The following is a 21,250-nucleotide window of genomic DNA, read 5'->3' as shown; positions in this document are numbered from 1 at the left end:
AATGTAGCCTGCATCATTTTCAAAAACTAAATTCATTCCTAATATTAAAAAAAAATCAGGAGATGCCTAAATCCTCCAGTTTCCAGCTTCTGCTGCAAACTCTGGAGATCTGAATCCATAGGACACCATTTCAACTAACAGCTCACACTCAGGAGGGGCTGCAGACCCCCTTCACCAGAATCTCACCTCCCCCACCCCGGCTCCCCTCCCCACCTTCTTTACAGAACTTGACCGGTCCTCATGAGAATTGGAGTTCAAGGCCCCCTTCTCTAAAGCTCAGCACTACTCGATATTCAGTGGGTCTTTCATTCTGCTTTTGTCCCCAAGAGAAGATGATGCCCAAGAAAAGGCAAAGAGCAAGAGAAGAGGCTTGGGGGAAGGGGGGTCAGGGATGCTTGCACTACTGGGCCTTGAATAATTCTGAACTGGGCTTAGGTCAGTGGAGAAGTGAGACAAGCCCACAGCAGAGTGCCTGTCAACTGCCTACTTGGGGGCAAAGGTAAGCCTGATAACAATTGCTGTCAATGCAGAAAGTACAATTAATGGACGGGTTCGGTGGCCATCCCGGGCTGCTCACATACCAGTTGAACTGCCCTGTTATTGGCATTATCAGCAGGCACTGTTCCTTGCCTTCGTGTCCCCAGTCATCCAGAAATTTCCCACAGGCTAGGAATAGCATCCAAGGGAGCCCATGACAACTTGCCTTTATGATTTTCAATGGTCCCACTGGTAATAAACAAGAGGCTGAGGAGGGCTACCGTCACAGCAGTCATCATCACAAGGAGGAAAATCAGGAATGCCTCTAATGTGGAAAGGGTGTGTTTGGCCATGTCTCCTGAGGAAAAGCAGAAACGGAAGAGGCAGAAAACGGCAGAACCACAAACTACAACACATATGCTTTGAGCTGCCCAAGGTTAAGATGTCTTAGCTCTTCTAGAATGGACTATACACCAGGGAGGACAAGTACAGAGCATACCTATCACATCCGGGGCCATGGCAGACAAGACCAAGCAATTATAGCACTCTTTGATAAGCTTAGATGTGGTTTCCAAACACTTCCTGGAACAGCGCTCATTCTAGAGAACCACCCATCATTTGGCATTGGCACTGAAGCTAAAAATCTATTTGTATTCCTTGGCTGTATCATACAGCTTTCATTTATGGTGATGAAGCCATCTGCACACGGGCCTAGGTTGGAACACATCTGTCAACAGGGCTGATTGCTCTTGTGAGAAGGCTGGCTGCAGTTAGGGCTGTCCCCTGTGGTCATGGCCTTGGGAAAACTACTTTGTCTGCAAGGAGGTGAAACACATAACTTTGGCCTTGCAACTCCATTTGCTAACTTTCAATTCCTACTTGATGAGAAACCAACACAGAAGACCATCTCTGGTCTCAAGCCAGACATCAGGAAAATCTCCCTCTCTGTCATCAGAAGGATCTCACACATCTTGCAAACCTGTTGAAGGATGGGGACAAAGATAATGCTCTTGTGTTCTACCACAGCAGGAAATGTCCTTACAGATGCCCGAAGATATTTTAGGAGTAGGATTCATTGTTACTCAGCAAGGCTATAGAAGCTAAAAGTCCATATCGGGTAGCAGGAGAAAGTATAATATGGTGGATAAAAATTGGATTCTGCCTTCTAACTCCAGAGTCCAAAGCTCATTTCTGCCACTTACTGGACGACCTTGGGGAATCCTCCCCAACACTGAGCTTCAGTTTCTCTGTCTGTAAATAAGGATGTGGTGATGACAATAATTTTAGTACCCATCTTATAGAGTTCTTATAAAAAGGAGATGGTGCAGTAATAATTCGTTCGTCCCATAGACTGCAATAGGTGTTTATGGTGTTTGCATTTATCATTAGGTCCCAAAATAGCAAAGACTCTGCTCCTTACTGTCCTCAAGGGGAATTTATATGAAGCTAGTGTTAAAGAATTATTGGAATCACACATACAAACTTTGGAACCCGTTTTCTTAACCCATACTTCAGGAAGCCTGAGCAATGAGATGGGATTAGAGTCCAGGACTTGCTCCCACAATGGGTAATATGCAGCCATATTAAGATGCTATTACCCCCCAAGAGTTGTAAATTGGCAACCAATGGGTGGGCTTAGCACGCCCCAATTTTCTGTTTCAGTTTGATTTACTTGACAAGACGGAGGAGCTTACAGTCCATCTGGAAGAGAGTCCACAGTTACAAATCTAAACCTTCAGGTTTTCTCTCACGTTTCATAAACTGTGGTAACACTGAGCCAGAAGCTTGGTAAAACCCAGTAGTTACTGTGACCTTTAGATAGATACAGCATGCCTTCTCCAGCCTACCACAACCTCTTCCCAGTGGATCTTTTCCATCTAAGTTACTACCTGGTCTTTGTAGTTATTTTATTGAGCAATCCCTGGACTAGAGTTTAAAAATCAGTCTAACATCAAATACTTCAGAAGTAGGGCTGAACTGGAAGTGGACAAAGAGACTTGAACATCTTCCCGAATCTCTTGGTTATTAGCAGGCTTTCCTCAACCACTTATCACCACTGTCATCACCTTCACCACCACCGTTAGGGACAATTTCAAATGTAGGGCAACACAAATGAGTTCTGATCTTGGTCCCAACATTCACTGGCCAGTCCCCAGGAGTCAGGAGACACCTCTAAAATGTGCCTCTGAAACTCTGATGATCCAAATAAGTTTACTGGTCCTTAGGTGCTGTTTCAGTGGCCAACCTCGAGCCCAGTATACCCAGTTCTTTCTCAAAGCTTTGGTTTCATTAGGCTTCCTGCTGGCTGGGATTGCAGGACCGAGAGGGCAACTAAACATGGCTGACCGACAGGGGGATCTCCCAATGCAAGTGTCTACACGCACGTTGCAGATGCAAACGTGGCCACATGCTAGGAGCCTGTGCAACAAGTAGACATGGTTCAAAAGAATACTTTTTTCTTTTTTGCTTGTTTTATTGGGCTGAAGTGATCACCACCACCAGCCTTTTACACAAGTCCACAATGGCACTTGATTTAACACTAAAGTTTGTACCGCCTACTCGGATTTCAATGATGTACCTCCCTGGGTCTCACCACCCTGTTGCCAGAATTAATGCCAACTTTTAATGTTCTTTTTTAACCAGTGAGCACTATTTATTTTTCCTTGATGACCCCAAATCTGAAGGCAAATGTGAAAGAAAGCAAATGCCTCATCTGCCTTCAGAATGCAAATGGACCACGGAGAGCTGAGCCAGTGGTTGTAACTTAAAAGATTTGGCATTTCCCACTGGTTCTCACTTGATCCAGTGCAATTCTGCAAGCTCGGTGATGAGGCTTTATGACAACAGTGAGCCCCTCGGCACATCGTTACCATGTTGAGGTCTCTGTTTTACAAGACTGTGGAAGGAAAAGGTAATGACTTGGCAAAAGGGTTTCCCAAAGCTAAGGAAATGGAGTGGAGCTTTTAGGATTTCATCAAGATCTCTAAGACAAGGGGATGATTCAAGATCCCTCTCTCTCCCTCCAAGAAAACAGAACTTTCTTACCTGATTCAACCCGTCAAAAGAAATTCCACATCCCAGCAAAGCAAATGACAGTCCAGAATCTCGTTCCTTTCCCCTTGCACGTTGCTCAGCCCAGAGTTCTCAGCACGTTCTGAAACATACTGAAGAAAGAGGTTCCCAGTCATGCCCAGGAGAGTTAGGGTTCTCATTAGCATACCTTTGTGGGATTGGTGCAGGATGAGATTAAAGGGTATTGATAACAAGAGCCTTATCTGCCTCCCCTGGGACAACCTGATACTGAGATAGAAGTTGCAAAGGATCCGGAGGACTGAAGGTCACTGATTTCAGCCCTTACACACCTCTCCAGTACAAGTTCTGTGCGAGGTCTACAGCCTGGCTCACCAAAAAGAGCACTTGCTTTACTTACCACTGGTCACTCACCCAGAGACAAGGAGGGAATGATGATGCATGCTGGACATTAGTGTGGACCATGGGTCCCATTGGGCAGCGTTTACACTGATCTCAGAAGAGAAAAGTGATTTTAACTTTTAGATTCTTGTATACAAAAAGAATGAGGTTTTAGAGGTGCCTGGGTGGATCAGTCAGTTAAGTGTCCAACTCCTGATTCCGGCTCAGGTCATGATCTCACTATTCATGAGTTCGAGTTCTGCATTGGGCTCCGCACTGAGAGTGTGAAACCTGCTTGGGATTCTCTCTCTCTCTCTCTCTCTCTCTCTGCCCTTTCCCTGCTGCTCTGTCTCTCTCAAAATAAATAAATAAACGTAAAAAGAAAAGAACGAGGCTTTAGATGAACTAAGAATGTAAATAATGGACATACAATGCCCATGTGAATAATGTGCAACCATTACCAATGATATAGAAGAAAATACTTTAATGACTTGGAAAAAGTTACTGTATTAAGTTATTTTAAATTTATAAGACATTATAATCCTGTTTTGTTCATTTTAATTTTTAATTTTTTTTTATAAACTGTTTTTAATGGTTTATTGTTTATTTTTGAGAAAGAGAGAGAGACAGAGCATGAGCAGGGGAGGGGCAGAGAGAGAGAGAGAGACACGGAATCCGAAGCAGGCTCCAAGCTCTGAGCTGTCAGCCCAGAGCCTGAGGCAGGCTCGAACTCACTAGCTGTGAGATCGTGACTTGACCCGAAGTCGGATGCTCCAACCGACTGAGCCGCCCAGGCACCCCTATAATCCTGTTTTCCAAACATTATCTATTTGTGGTAGCGAAGACTGTAAGAAATCACAGCAAAATGTTAAGAAGTAATTATCTGGTGATAAGACTGTGAGTTTTGTTTTCATCTTTTCGATTCTTGGTATTGTCTGTAAGGGCCATGCACATTTTTATATTGGGGAAAACCCTCCTCTTGAAGCAGGTATACTATAGAGCAGCATGAAGGTAAACAATGGCCCACAAGAGACAAAGAGAGGAAGGAATAGAGAAACCCCTATTTCCTTTTTTCCCTGCTAGATCCCAGCTGTCCAGGAAGCAGTTGGAAGAACACATAGGCCACTGAATTCCTTGCAGGGTCAAGAGAGACCAGCCCCCGACATTCCAAAGGAAATATTCGAGATCTAAGGGCCTTCCAACAGGGCATTTCATAATGTCGCTCAGCTAGCTCTCTGCTATAGTGGGGCACGGGTTAGATTATGGTAGTAAATGAGGGTTCCTTTCATGCATTTATGTTAGAATTCTTGGTGCCAAGCAGCAGAGGGCAAATCCAGCTAACTTAAGCAGCGGAGGAAGGAGAGAGAAATAAATCCACTGGAAGGCAGAAAATCAGGTGAAGACACAGGCTCTGGAAAGCCAGAGATCAGGACAGATCAAGGTGGCAGGACGTCCTGAACAATCTTTCAGAGCGTCGCCATCGTGGGAATGCCGACTGGTGCAGCCGCTATGGAGAACAGTGTGGAGGGTCCTCAAAAAACTAAAACTAGAACTACCCTACGACCCAGCAATTGCACTACTAGGCATTTATCCATGGGATACAGGTATGCTGTTTCGAAGGGACACATGCGCCCCCATGTTTATGGCAGTACTATCCACAATAGCCAAAGTATGGAAAGAGCCCAAATGTCCAACAATGGATTAATGGATAAAGAAAATGTAGTATATATATACAATAGAGTATTACTCGGCAATCAAAAAGAATGACATCTTGCCATTTGCAACTACGTGGATGGAACTGGAAGGTATTATGCTAAGCGAAATTGGTCAGAGAAAGACAAGTATCATGATTTCACTCATATGTGGAATTTAAGAAACAAAACAGATGAACATAGGGAAAGGGAAGGAAAAATAAGATAAAAACAAAGAGGGGACAAGTCATAAGAGATTCTGAAATACAGAGAACAAACTGAGGGTTGCTGGAGGGGTGTTGGGTGGGGGATGGGCTAGATGGGTGATGGGCATTGAGGAGGGCACCTGTTGAGATGAGCCCTGGGTGTTGTAAGTGATGAATCACTACATTCTGTTCCTGAAATCATTACTATACTATATGTTAACTAACTGGGATTTAAATCAAAGAAAAAAGAAAAGAAATGAAAAACAAATAGACAAGCAATGGACTGAGCACAGCCCCCGTCCTGGGGTCTGGGGCATCAGGGGTGGCTCCCCACAGAACCACATTTCTGCTTCATCTTCGCCTGTCTCTCTTCTTCTTTCCCTGATGTTTAAATGTGGAATTTATCCCAATACTGTAGGAGCTACAGTCAAAATCAATCTAGATAATAAAGATGGTTATGGCAAAAAAAACAACCAGCAAAAAAAACAAAACCAGAGTCTCACCATCGAGATGGACGCACTCCGGCTGTCTAGGTCTGTACGTTGTTCTGTTCAGGGCTCAGTTCCTGAGAGACAGCATCTGACTGGCCTGGCTCAGGTCATATACGTGTCCCTTCCCTCACAGAGATAGTTAAACAGATGTCACAACAAGACCGTCCCCAAAGAGGGAAGGATAGATCTCCAAAATGAAATCAAGGCAGGTAAAAACAACGGACACCTCCTAGTGACCTGCCATCAGATTCCCTTCTCACTTGCAGTGGGAGGGCCTCCAGGCTGCACCCACCATCCCGGCCGGTCCTCTCCCAACACCTCCCTCCCCAAGGAAAGGAGCCCTGCTGTGCTCATTCACACCGAGATTTAGGAGGTGACCCACAGTCTAGTCCAGTAAGATCATTGTAACCAGGGTGTTACATCATGTATCATTTCTCCCAGATGACATTTGAAGACCCATCTCTAAACACGGAGGGGTGAGAATAATCGAGAAGATGCCAAGCACCATGGCAGGGCCAGGGTAGGAGCCATGTTGGGCCGAGGGGACTTGAAGCACCCAAAAAAACAGCCAGACTCCCTGGGGGTGAGGGGAAGATAAAAATCACTGCAAATATTGTAATGTGTACTTCCTTTTTATTTCTGTCTGGGTGGCCTTTAAATAAACCCTCTTTGCAAGGTTATGCCCCATGCTAATCATCTCATCCTTTTCCATTCTTTGATTCTTGGGATAATTGAAGAATAAATTACTTTTTGAAAACATATGTTATTTCATAGAGCATCCAGGTTGTGGTCTCTAAATACTGTTTCTTGCTTAAGACAAAACAAAACAAACAAATAAAACAAAACAAGACGAAAACAAAAACAAAAAACAAGCAATCCTTGAAGAAATGGCTGGTTCTAGGTCCGGGGCAAGAAACACACAAACGAAACCTGCAACACGTTTTCATTCCTAGGTCTGTTCAGGGCTCAGTTCCTGACAGACAGCATCTGACTGGCCTGGCTCAGGTCATATACGTGTCCCTTCCCTCACGGAGATAGTTAAACAGATGTCACAATAAGACCATCAAGGAAGTCAAGGAATCAAGGAAGTCAAGGAAGTCAAGATGATGAGCAAAACGATCAGAATTGTGTCAAAAAGAACTAGAGGTTCGCTCTCAAATGCATCAATCTGGACATCAATTTTTTAAAAAGATAATTGCAGAAGATTGAAACAAATCAAATTTGCTTAGATCCATGATGTCATAATGATGCTTAAAAAAAAAACCCAAACCTCATTGACTACCTTTAAAAGATGCTGCATTTAAAATAACAAATTCCAGGGTCACCTGGGTGGCTCAGTCAGTTAAGCATCCAACTTCGGCTCAGGTCATGATCTCCTGGTTCGTGAGTTCAAGCCCCGCGTCAGGCTCTGTGCTGAAAGCTCAGAACCTGGAGCCTGCTTCGGATTCTCTGACTCCCTCGCTCTCTGCCCCTCCCCTGCTCGTGCTCTGTCTCTCAAAAATAAATAAACGTTAAAAACAATTTTGTTAACACAATAAAATAATGAATTCCAATTTGTTTTTCTGAAAACTGGGAAGGAAAAAGGGAGGGAGGTCTAGAAATCAAGAATGTACTCTGCTCTTCCTATATAGAGGTATCTTGGGAAAGCCAAATTGTTGATGAGAGAGTTTCTCACACTTGAAGAATCCGAGCCAATGAACGAGGAAGGAATGACACACCAAGAATCTAAATGCTTTGCAGACCCCTAGTGAAAGGATGGAACCAGGCAACGATCACCAACTGGATGCTGATTTAAGTCACCAAAGAGAGAGACAAATGACTACCGCAAGCCCTCTGAGCGATGCATGCACCCTCACTTCTCAAATACTCTTACCAAAAAGTAACCCTAAACTGGATCCACCTCTAGATCTCAGGGTCTGTTTGTAGAAAATATGAAAGACAAACAACTATCAGAGGACAATGTGGGGATACAGTAAGCACGATCCAGATGGCAAAAGATTGTAGGGCAAATGACCCAGTTTCTTGAACAAAGAAATTGGAAGTGGAGAGAAAGAGAGAGAGGCGGGGAAGCAGAAGGGCAGGGGAGGAGAGTGGCCAAGGCAGGGGAGGGGAGGGGAGCAAAGGAGAAGAAATTGTGGATGAAAAGAGGCTGAAGAGACATGCCCACCAACTTACACTGTAAGACCCAAACCCTCATCATTTAGAACCCACTTCAAACAAACTGGCTTTGAAAACGATGAGACAATTGGGAAGATTTGAACACTGACTAGATATTTGATGATATTAGGGGATTATTATTAAAAATGTTACTGTGATAATGGTATTGTAGTCATACCTTTGTAAACAGTCCTTATCTTTTAGACCCATTCTGAAACAGATTTTTAGAGTTTATTTATTTTTGAGAGAGAAAGAGAGTGAATGGGGGGAGAGGCAGAGAGAGGGAGAGAGAGAATCCCAAGCAGACTCCACACTGTCAGTGCAGAGCCCAACACACGGCTCTAACCCATGAAACATGAGATCACAACCTGAGCTGAAGTCAAGAGTCAGACGCATAACCAACTGGGCCACCCATGCATCCCTGAAACAGATTTTTAAAAATATAATAACAATAATAATAATAATAATAATAATGGAAGTGCAAAAATCAGATAGTTGGATGGATGGATGGATGGATGGTTGGACAGATGGATGGATGGATGGATGGATGGATGGATGGTTGGATGGTTGGACAGATGGATGGATGGATGGATGGATGGATGGATGGATGGATGGATGAATGGGTCATAGATAAGGTAGGAGGCTAGATGGATAGGAAATAAGCTTTGCTCTTTAATACGCCAGTGGAGAGAAGAGAAATGGGGTGAAGCACTGTGGCAGGCATCGCAGAGGGCTTCACTCAACCCAGCTGGCATGCCAACACCAGACACTCATTTGCCCTGGGTTCCAGATGCAGGTTCATTTCTGCCTTTCAGATGCACTCATGTGAGACTCTGATTCAGCACTGAGCCACTTGAGGAGAGGGGCTCTGTATTGGACACCTGCTTTCCTGGTTTGGATCATGGCAGCCTGACTTTGAGCTGGTAGTGTGGTGGCTTCAGCCACTTCCTTATTCCATGACCACGACCAAAGCAGCCCATCCCTTAGCAGCTCAGGTCTATGTTTAAGTTGGAGAGTTTTTGCAGGAAGCTCAACCCCAGTTCTCTGCCTTGAGCCTTCGCCAAGATTCGGCAAGTTATCTCTAACCCCTAATAAATACCTTTCCTCTGGAGTAGATTCTGTTAGCTCCAGCTAAGAACGTGCCCAAGCTAAATCTCACAAAAGTGAGCACCATACCTCCCTTTGGAGAATATATGCATTCCAATCATTGAACACTGTGTATGCCAAGCTGCCTCTGGGAACATTTTTAAAGTTCAAAGTGATGAGTAGTCTGACATAATGAATTCTTCATTAGATCAGAAAAAAAATTAGTTTTAAGTACACAGGACTGTCATGGTGGTATCTTACCACTTCACAGGTTTTGCAAAGGAAATTGAAAAATACCTTTAAACCCCAAAGCAGTCCCATTATCAGTTGACTATTTATAGATTTACCTTTCCATATGCCTCAGTTGAATCTTGACCTTAAACCTTAAGCAACAGAAGGGATGCTCCTTCTGTTCCAAGCCAGAGAGACTGCTTCTTTTTTGTTTTGTTTAATTATTTTTTTAATGTTTATTTTTGAGAGAGAGAGTGAAAGTGGGGGAAGGACAGAGAGAGAGGGGGGACACAGGATCAGAAGCAGGCTCCAGGCTCTGAGCTGTCAGCACAGAGCCCGACATGGGGCTCAAACTCATGAACCGTGAGATCATGACCTGAGCCACAGTCACGCGCTTAACTGACTGAGCCACCAGGCGCCCCTGGAGAGGCTGCTTCTTAGTAAACCCCTTCTGCACCTGTCATATGTTGAGTTTGAGAAGGAGACTAATAGATATACTTCACTACAATGGGAAGCCCAGGTTCCTTCCACGAGGGAGGTCCCAGCTCTGAACACACTGGCTGAGCACAAGGGGAAGACGGTATGGTACAGGGTGCACCATGGCTTTCGTCCCCAAGGGGTTCACCATGCCCTTGTTTCCAGCAATATCGACAGTCCTGCTTTTCTCACAGGAAAAGGTAGATAACCTCTCCCTCCTTGAGGCTGCAGGATTCATCTCCCCAAATTTACTGCAGTGGTGTCTTCAATACAAAGGGCAAAAGATAAAGGCAAAAGATCCAGTATATGGGAAGGACTGGAATTTGGAATCTGAAGATTGAGGCTTTTTGCACAGTGACCTTAGTCCCTCCCTTTTGTTTTCCTTATTAGAAAAATGGAGGCTGACAGAAACCTACCTAGCTGAAAGGTTCACGTAGACATACATTTTGGTAAGTTCTTTGTTAACGCAGTAGCCTGATGTGAACGAGTTCTTATGTTAATTAGGCTGAACGTAAATGTCCAAGAATGGTAGGTTCTGCATGTTTAAGCCTTAGAGCACAGTTATTTTCTCGGCATATTCTTCACGGGTGGTTTGAAGGATCTCCCCATTAGTTTGACACACACAGCCTTGGGAAGAAGGGGAGTCCTTTGCTATTTTCAAAACATCCAGAGGGTTTGAAATTTAGATAAGATAGGAATTGAAATTGTCCCTATTTTACTACACTTAGAAAAACAATGTGGGGCTATACAACCTTTGCGGAGTATTTGGAAATTATTCTCTGATGATTTATCTTTTTCCAAAACCAGGGTGTGAATTTATTGTGTTTGGCAGTGACAAATTTGACCTGTTTGCCATACATGACGATGAAGCCGGATCGGGGGAAAGCAGGCTGCCGTTACATTTATCGTCATTTCAGGGACAAAGTGACAACATCTTTTGATGTAATTCATTCCCTCTACATAAATCTCAGATGCTTAGCATCTCCTGTCCACACGGTGTACCTGTGGAAAAAAACACCACATTGTCCATATTCTAGGGATCCCAGAAGAAGAAGACAGAGAAAGGAGGGAAGAAAACTAATTTGAAGAAATAATGGCTGAAAACTTCCCTAATCTGGAGAAGGAAATCGATATCTAGATCCAGGAAACACAGAGATCCTCCCCCCGCCCAAAAAAAAAATCAACCCAAGACACAGGGTAATTAAGATGGCAAAAATGATAAAGAAAAGACTTTAAAAGCAGTGAGAGAAAAGAAGACAGTTACATACAAAAGAACTCTCACAATTTTATCAGCAGATTTCTTAGCGCTTTTCAGGCCAGAAGGGAGTGGCAGGATATATTCAAAGTGCTGTAAAGGAAAAATGGGCAGCCGAGAATACTCTATCCAGCAAGGCAATCATTCAGAATAGAAGAGATAAAGAGTTCCTAAAAAAAAAAAAAAGTTTCTCAGACAAACAAAAACTAAGGTTCACGACCACTAAACCATCCCTTTAAGAAATATTACAGAGGACTCATTAAATGGAAAGGAAAGAATGTAAGTGAAGGTATGAAAAGTAAAAAAGAGAAGAGTAAAAATAAGTATTTCTGTAAAATTTAGACAAGGAATACATAAAATAAAAGGAAGCAAAATACAACACCATATACCTAAATTATGAAGAGGACAGGAGTAAAGAATGGGTTCAAACTTAAATGACCATCGACTTAACATAGACTGCTCTGTGCAAATGTTATATATAAACCTAATGGTAATCACAAGTCAAAAAGTACTAACAATATGCAAAGAATAGAGAAAGAAACCAAAATACATTACTAAAGAAAGCCAACAAACCCTGAAAGAAAGTGAGAAGGATCAGAGAAAAACTATAGAAACAACCACAAAACAAGTAACAACATGGTAATAAATACATGTCTATCAATAATTACTTTGAATATAAATGGACTAAAATCTCCAATCAAAAGACATAGGATAGGGGTGCCTGGTTAAGCGCCAACTTCAGCTCAGGTCATAGTCTCCCGATTTGTGAGTTTGAGTCTGGCATTGGGCTCTGTGCTGACGGCTCGAAGCCTGGAGCCCGCTTCAGATTCTGTGTCTCCCTCCATCTCTGCTCCTCCCCTATTCATGCCCTGTCTCTCTCACTCAAAAATAAATAAAAACATTTTAAAAAATTTTTTTAGTATTAAAAAAAACAGAGTGACAGAATGGATTAAAAAAAAAAACCCAAGACTCACCTATATGCTGCCTACAAGAGATTCATTTCAGACCTAAAGACATCTGCAGATTGAAAGTGAGGGGTTGGAGAATATTTATCATGTGAATGGATATCAAAAGAAAGCTGGAGTGGCAACATTTACATTGGACAAAATAGGCTTTAAAACAAAGACTGTAACAAGAGACAAAGAAGGACACTATGTAATTTTAATTGCACAATCCAACAAGAAGATATAACAATTATAGGTATTTATATACCCAAACTGGGAGCACCCAAATACATGAACAGTTAATAACAAACATAAAGGAAATAATGAATAATAATACAATAATAGTAGGGGAAGTTAACACCCCACTTATATCAATGAACATATTATCCAAAAAGAAAATCCACAAGGAAATAGTGACTTTGAAGGACAGACTCACTGGAACAGAGGGATTTAACAGATATATTCAGAACATTCCATCTTAAGAATGCAGAATACACATTCCTTTCAAGTTCACACAGAAAATTCTCCAGAATAGATCACATATTAGGCCACAAAACAAGTCTTGACAAATTAAAAAAGACCGAAATAATACCATGAATTTTTCTGACCACAATGCTATGAATCTGGAAATAAATCACAAGAAGAAATCTGGAAGGACCACAAATACACAGAGGGTAAATAACATGGCACTAAACAATGAATGGGTCAACCGAAAAATCAAAGAAGAAATACAAAATTACATGGAAACAATGCTATTGCAAACACAACAGTCCAAAATCTTTGAGATGTAGCAAAAATGGTTATAATAGGGAAATTGACAGCAATACAGGCCAATCTCAAGAAGCAAGAAAAATCTCAAACAACCTAACATTACACCTAGAAGAGCTAGAAAAAAAAAAAAAAAGAACAAAGGAAACCCCAAACCCACAAAAGGAAGGAATAATAAAGAGTAAAAATAAATGATACAGGAACTAAAATGTCAATAGAACAATCAATGAAACCAAGAATTGGTTCTTTGAAAAAAACTATAAAATTAATAAACTTCTAGCCAAACTCATCAAAAAAAAAAAAAAAGAAGAAGAGAGAAAGAGAACCCAAATAAACAAAATCACAAATGAAAGAGGAGAAATAACTGACACCACAGAAACACAAAGGATTATAAGAGAATATTATGAAAAATTATATGCCAACAAATTGGATAACTGGAAGAAATGGATAAGTTTCTAGAAACATATAATCTACCAAAACAGAAGCAGGAAGAAATAGAAAATTCAAACAGACTAATTACCAGCAATGGAATTGAATCAGTAATCAAAAAACTCCCAACAAACAAAAGTCTAGGATCAGATGGCTTCACATGCAAATTCTAACCAAACATTTAAAGAAGACTTAATACCAATTCTTCTCAAACTATTCCAAAAAACAGAAAAGGAAAGAAAACTTCCAAACTCATTCTATGAAGCCAGCATTACCCTGATACCAAAACCAGATTAATACATCACAACAAAAGAGAACGACAGGCCAATATCTCTGATGAACACAGATACAAAAATCCTCAACAAGATACTAGTAATAACTGAACCCAACAATACATTAAAAAAAAATCATACACGACGATCAAGTGGGATTTAGTCCCAGAATGCAAAAGTGGTTCAATATTCACAAACCAATCAACGTGATATATCACCTCAATGAGAGAAATATGACCATTTCAATAGACGCAAAAAAAAGCATTTGACAAAGTACAGAATCCTTTCGGGATAAAAACCCTCAACAAAGTAGGTCTAGAGGAAACATACCTCAAGACAATAAAGGCCATCTCTGAAAAACCCACAGCAAACATCATCTTCAATGGGGAAAAACTGAATGCTTTCTCTCCCAAGGTCAGGAACGAGACAAGGATGTCCACTCTCACCACCTTTATTCAATATAGTACTGGTATTCCTAGCCATAGCAATCAGACAAGAAAAAGAAAGAAAAGGCATCTGAATTGGTAAGGTAGAAGTAAAACTTTCACTGCAGACGACATGATTCTGTATATAGGAAACCCTAAAGATTCCACTAAAAAACTACTAGAACTGATAAATGAATTCAGTAAAGTCATGGGATATAAAATCAATGTTCAGAAATCTGTTGCATTCCTATATACTAATAATGAAGTAGCAGAAAGAAAAATTAAGAAAACAACCCCATGTACAATGGAAATTATAAAATCCCATTTACAATGGAAAGATATTCCATGCTCATAGATTGGAGGAACAAATATTGTTAAAATGTCTATACTACCCAAAGGAATCTACAGATTTAACTCAATCCCTATCAAAATGCCAACAGCATGTCTCACAGAACTAGAACAAATAATCCTAAAATATGTATGGAACCACAAAAGACGCCCAAATAGCCAAAGCAATCTTGAAAAACAAAAACAAAAACAAAAACAAAAACAAAAACAAAAACAAAAACAAAACAAAAACAAAACTGGAAGAATCATAATTCTAGACTTCAAGTTATATTGTAAAGCTACTACTATACTTCAAGTTATACTACAAAGTTACAAAATTACTACTACAAAGTAGTCATCAAAACAGTGTGGTACTGGGACAAATAGACACATAGATCAATAGAACAGAATAGGAAACACAGAAAGAAATACACAATTATATGGTCAATATTCAACAAAGGAGGAACAAATATACAATGGGAAGAAGACATTCTCTTAAATAAATGGTGTTAGGAAAACTGGACAGCAACATGCAAAAGAATGAAACTGGACCACTTTCTTTTACCATACACAAAAAACTCAAAATGGATTAAAGACCTAAATGTGAGACCTGAAATCACAAAAATCCTAGAAGAGAGCACAGGCAGTAATTTCTCTGACATCAGCTGTAGCAACATTTTTCTAGATATGTCTCCCAAGGCAAGGGAAATAAAAGCAAAAATAAACTATTGGGACTACATCAAAATAAAAAAACTTCCACACAGTAAAGGAAACAATCAACAAAACTAAAAGGCAACCTAAGGAATGGGAGAAGATATTACCCCCACGACATATCTGATAAAGGGTTAGTATCTGAAATATATAAACAACTTGTGCAACTCAACACCCAAAAAAACAAATAATCCAATTAAAAATGGGAAGAAAACATGAACAGACATTTCCCCAAAGAAGACATCTGGGTGGCCAACAGACACGTGAAAAGATGCTTAATATCACTGATCATCCGGGAAATGCAAATCAAAACTATGATTAGAGATAAGCTAGCACCTCACACCTGTCATAATGGATAAAAGCAAAAACACAAGAAACAACAAGCGTTGGTGAGGATGTGGAGAGAAAGGAACCCTCTTGCACTATAGGGGGGAATGCAAACTGGGGCAGTCATTGTGGAAAACAGTATGGAGGTTCCTCAAAAGTTAAAAACAGAACTACCCTATGATTCAGGAATTGCAGTCCTGGAAATTTACCCCCAAAATACAAAAACATTAATTCAAAGGAATATATGTACCCTTCTGTTTATTGCTGCATTATTTAGAACTGCCGAATTATGGAAGCAGCCCAAGTGTCCATCGATAGATGAATGTGCTAAGGCAGATGAGGCACAGTGCACGGGAGGTGAGGGTCTTGGGGAAAGACCCAGAACACCTACAAGTAGAGTCTGTGACCCCATTTTATGTGTGGGTACACGAAAGAGACTGGCATGGGCTGGGCTGACTAATCACGCCAGGGCATGAAGGACAACAACACCTATCTGAGTTGTTACTATGTAGACACTTATCAAGCCAGGGCAAAAAGGACAGTCGTCTTTAAAAAATAAAACTGGGGGCACCTGGGTGGCTCAGTCGGTTAAGCATGTGACTTCGGCTCAGGTCATGATCTCACAGTTTGTGGGTTCGAGCCCTGCACCGGGCTATATGCTGACAGCTCGGAACCTGAAGCCTGCTTCAGATTCTGTGTCTCCCTCTCTCTCTGCCCCTTCCCTATTCATGTTCTGTCTCTCTCTCTGTCTCTCTGTCTCTCTCAAAAATAAACATTAAAAAAATAATAATAAAACTAAAAATAAAATCACACGAAATGAACCTACTGGACTCTTAGAATGATCCAGACACTGTTCTAAAACGTTACATGAGTTGCCTCATTTACTACTCGGTAATTTTTTGAAGATGCGCTCTTCCTATCCCCATTCTATATTCGAATTAAAAAGGAAAAGAAGAGTTATAGAAAAGTGAAACAAATAGCCAAAGGTTATACTGCCAATAAGAAACCAAACATCTGTCCCTTGCTGGAAGTTGCCTGATATTCTTAGAGGAACAGTGAAATCATGCGTACAAAGCAGTAAAAATCACAAAGCTAAGACGAAATCAGATATTTAGACTCAGGGTAGTAGGATGACGGTCACTGAGTCATCTGGTCCAAACCCCTCATAATAGATGAGTTACGGTACTTGCCTAAGGTCATGGCCATGGAGTCTGGAAACACTGGTCCATATCTGGTCCTTTGCTCCTTTGTGGGCATACAGGGAGGTTATGCTCTCTGGCCCCCTGGCAGTCACTGATCCTTGGGCCGTGAGTGGCAATGATATGTGTCACTTGCAGGTTGAAGTATTTGATGCGGAGGCATTAGAGGGGGTGTGGGTTCTCCATGATCTCTCTTCCTCTGCTCTGGTGACCCTGATAAGTGCCTGTCCCAGATGATAGGCTACCCGATCCCTGAGTCACCACTTGGAAGAAATCTCTTTCAGAGACTCATCAGACCAGGAGTGCGCTTTGCATAAGCAAGAGATAAATGCTTATGTGTTAAGCAACGATTTTACCACAGCAAGCCCCCCCACCCATCCTGATTAACACAGCCTCCTAATTAACACCAGTTAATGAAGAAGACTCCTGAGCTCAATTATAAATCTTCTTTAACATTTCTTTCATTAACGTTTCCAATAAATGCCACAAATAAAAAGGTTTTATTCCTAGATAACCACATACAGCTAAATTAAATGTGACCCATATCTTACACCATTCGCAACAATTAACTCAAAATGGCTTAAAGACTTAAACATAAGGGGTGCCTGGGTGGCTCAGTTGGTTAAGCATCTGACTTCGGCTCAGGTCATGATCTCACAGTTCGTGGGTTCGAACACTGGATTGGGCTCTGTGCTGACAGCTCAGAGTCTGGAGCCTGCTTCGGATTCTGTGTCTCCCTCTCTCTCTACCCCTCCCCTGTTCGTTCTCGCTCTCTCTCTCAAAAATAAACATTAAAAACATATGTTTTAATTAAAAAAGAGAAAAGACTTAAACATAAGACCTGAAACCATAAAACTCCTAGAAGAAAGGACCCTGGCAATGATGTTTTGGATAGGACACAAAAAGCCCAGGCACCAAAAGCAGAAATCACAAGTGGGATGACATCAGACTAAAGCCTCCGTACAACAAAGGAAATCACTAACAAAATGAAAAGGCAACCTACGGAATGGGAGAGAATATTTGTACACCATATGTGAGAGAAGGGATTAATATCCAAAATATGTAAAGAACTCATATAACTCAATAACAAAAAAAACAGACAACCAACTTAAAAATGGGCAGAAGGGGGGCACCTGAGTGACTCTGTTCATTGAGCGTCTGACTCTTGGTTTCAGCTCAGGTCACGATCTCACAGTTCACGAGATCAAGCCCCACATCAGGCTCTGTGCCGACAGTGTGGAGCCTGCTTGGGATTCTCTCTCTCCCTCTTTTTCTGCCCCTCCGCTGCTTGTGCTCTCTTTCTCTCTCTCTCAAGAATAAACTTAAAAAAAAACTTTTTAACGTGTATTCATTCTTGAGAGAGAGAGAGAGACAGAGTGCAAGTGGGGGAGGGGTGGAGAGAGAGGGAGACACAGAATCCGAAGCAGGCTCCAGGCTCTGAGCTGTCAGCACAGAGTCCGACACAGGGCTTGAACTCACGGACCGCGAGATCATGACCTGAGCCGAAATCAAGAGTCGGACACTTAACCAACTGAGCCACCCAGGTGCCCCTAAAAAATTTTTTAAATGGGCAGAGCTAGTGGACATTTTTTCCACAGAAGACATCCAAATGACAAACAGATGAAGAGATGTTCAATGTTGCATTTCAAAATATACTAAAATCTCTTTAATTCAGAGGTCACATTTCAGGCAGTCTCAACTCTAAGACATAGTTACAAATGGGAAATAAATATAAAAGGTCTCCAGATCACAGAAACTTATGAAATAAAGTCCGCATTTTAAACCATAGGAGAGGGGAGCCTGGGTGGCTCAGTCAGTTAAGCGTCCAACTCCAGCTCAGGTCATGATCTTGTGGTTTGTGAGTTTGAGCCCTGTGTTGGGCTCCGAGCTGACAGTGCAGAGCCTGTTTAGGATTCTCTCTCCCTCTCTCTCTCTCTCAAAATAATAAATAAAAACTTAAAAAAATAAAAACTTTTTAAAAAATAAACCATAGGAGAGCCTCTTCGGCTCGTGCAGAGCCTATTGACTTTTAATTTACATATAGTTCTAACCAAACATTCTTTTTCTTCCAATTACAGAAAATTGGAATACTCCAGGTTTCCAGAAGCAGGCACACAGGTGATAAGAGTGACAAGCAATTGGAAGACGTTCAAAAGAGAGGGGGGTCAGCCCATGACAATGATCAGTGGCCAGAGGGACAGCCTGAGTCCTTTTCGTTTAAAATCTCTAGGACAGCAGGGAAATGCAAACCAGATTTGAAAACATTCCCTTCAAGATGTTTTTTTTTTTCCCCCCAAGTTTGGGGTTTAAAAGAAAGCACTCCCAAGTCTTAAAGCTATCGAAAATACAAAGAGAGACAGAGACAAAGAGAGAACTAGAGTAATCCATTTCGAAATACTCCCGGGATGTGAGGGAACTTTTTATTTTCTGCATCTTGCTTAACCTTATTAAAATTTGTCGCAACGGTCGTGTATTACCTCTGCGATCAAAAGGTATTGTCTTCAACGGATGGATACAGGATACGAAAACATCACGTCGGGTGAACGATTTTCCAAGTAGGCTGGAAAGGAGGTGTCGACTCTGCTAGTCTATTCTTGCCTATCCTTACTGAAGAACAACCACTACTAAAAATAGAGTTTCCGTTGCTTTTCTCAGCTCGACGAAGCAGAATGTGTCACTTCAGAGGCCATCTTGGTCCAACTCTTAAGTCGGTTGCCCGATCCCATGGGGCGTTTAGAAATATTGAGGCACCAACTTACTTAGGCGAGTTCTACCTGCTTTTTCATTTCACTAATGGGAGAACAGGCTGAGCTGCCTTTCATGCCCTCACAAGCTGAACTTTGGATGCACCACAAGAGACAAAGTTTCTTCTGAATTGGATAATTAAGTTGGTGTTTACATAAAAGAACTGATACAGCCAAGTGGCACAGAGCTGTGACCAAGTTGCTGAGCCTGTTGTGTCACAAATGAGTCCAAAGGTAAAGGCATCGTTGAAGAGGAGCGTGTTTTGCGTTCCAGTGTGTTAAGTCCAGAGTTGATACGTTCGAAAGATTTAACTACGGGTTCAGCCTGGGCAACGACCAATTGGAGCAGATGCCAGAGTAAACAGCTGGTCTACCTGTACCAGTGCCTTCCTGCTGAACATCAATGAGTTATAAGCCTTAGAAGTAGAATAAGTAATCATCCGACCAAAAATAAATAGATAAAGCTCTGCAGTCCATCCTGAAAGAGACAGACCACAGATAGCAGGTTGTACATTGACCCTTGTGAGCACCGTTAAAGGGGAAAAACATAGGCGTGCCTTGGGTGGCTCCGTCGGTTAAGCGTCTGACTTCGGCTCAGGCCATGATCTTGAGTTCACGAGTTCGAGCCCCGCGTGGGGCTCTGTGCTGACAGCTCAGAGCCCGGAGCCCGCTTCGGATTCTCTGTCTCCCTCTCTCTCTGCCCTTCCCCCACTCACGCTCTGTCTCTCTCTCTTTCAAAAATAAACACACACTTAAAAAATAATGTTATGAAGGGGAAAAACATCAGAAAACTGGCACAATCCTCCTGACCGGCCTGCCGTCCCTGCTGGGTGACTCTTTCTCTGCAGTTCCTGCCATAATAAAACTGAATTGTGAGATGAAAGAAAATGCCTTGCTCTAGTTTTGGCAGGTTGTAAGCCAAATTATCCCTGAAAACCCTTTGGAGGGAGAAAAAAATTCAATTAGTAGAGGAGAAAAATGAGATATGAGTGACACTTAAAATCTCGCCTGGGGAGAGAGAATCTGTCTCCATCACACCCATGCTACAGGCAGAAGGAGGCGAGGGGACCCAGTTTTCAGCAGCTCTCCTAAGTGCTCAGGGTTTCACAGCAGGTAAACCACGGAGTGAAAGCCGCGGACGCAGCACAAGTGCAGACGTGATGACAAATGACAACGTGTATCGAGAAGCCGACAGGCAGGGATCACTGAGGATTGTCACAGCCAGAAGAGTATGCTCATCTAAAGGGGAGTCCCCACTCACTGGTGCCACGAGAAAACGAAGGCCCAAGGTTGATGGATTTTTTTTTTTTTTTTTTTGGCGGAAAGTTAGTGATATGGGGCTTACCTTAAATTTCTTGATTTTCAAATATAGGCAAACCATTACAAATTTTTTTTTTAATGTTTATTTTCAAGAGACAGAGAGGGAGAGGCAGAGAAGGAGGGAAACGCAGATTCCGAAGCAGGCTCCAGACTCCGAGCTGCCGGCACAGAGCCCGACGTGGGGCTCAAACCCACAAACCTGGAGAGCATGACCTGAGCCCAAGTGGGACGCTTAACCGACTGAGCCACACAGGCGCCCCTAGGCAAACCATTTTTTAAAAAAAATACCTCATTACTTACAC

General features: G+C 42.0%; 1 protein-coding gene across 1 annotated transcript in view; it reads right to left on the bottom strand.

Moving 5' to 3' along the window:
• Nucleotides 1-21,250, bottom strand: part of ASAH2 (N-acylsphingosine amidohydrolase 2) — an 85,217-nt gene that overhangs the window by 57,262 nt on the left and 6,705 nt on the right. The window contains exons 2-3 of the mRNA XM_019430018.2: nt 3,523-3,641; nt 704-835 (exon numbers count right to left, since the gene is read on the bottom strand). Of these exons, the coding sequence (XP_019285563.2) occupies nt 704-830 (127 nt within the window). The 5' untranslated portion in view covers nt 831-835; nt 3,523-3,641. The remainder of the gene's footprint in view (nt 1-703; nt 836-3,522; nt 3,642-21,250) is intronic.

This window comes from Panthera pardus, unplaced genomic scaffold (assembly GCF_024362965.1).
Source record: "Panthera pardus isolate Hobbes unplaced genomic scaffold, ASM2436296v1 HiC_scaffold_22, whole genome shotgun sequence".
NCBI lineage: Eukaryota > Metazoa > Chordata > Mammalia > Carnivora > Felidae > Panthera > Panthera pardus.
This window is presented reverse-complemented; position numbering and strand designations above follow the sequence as displayed.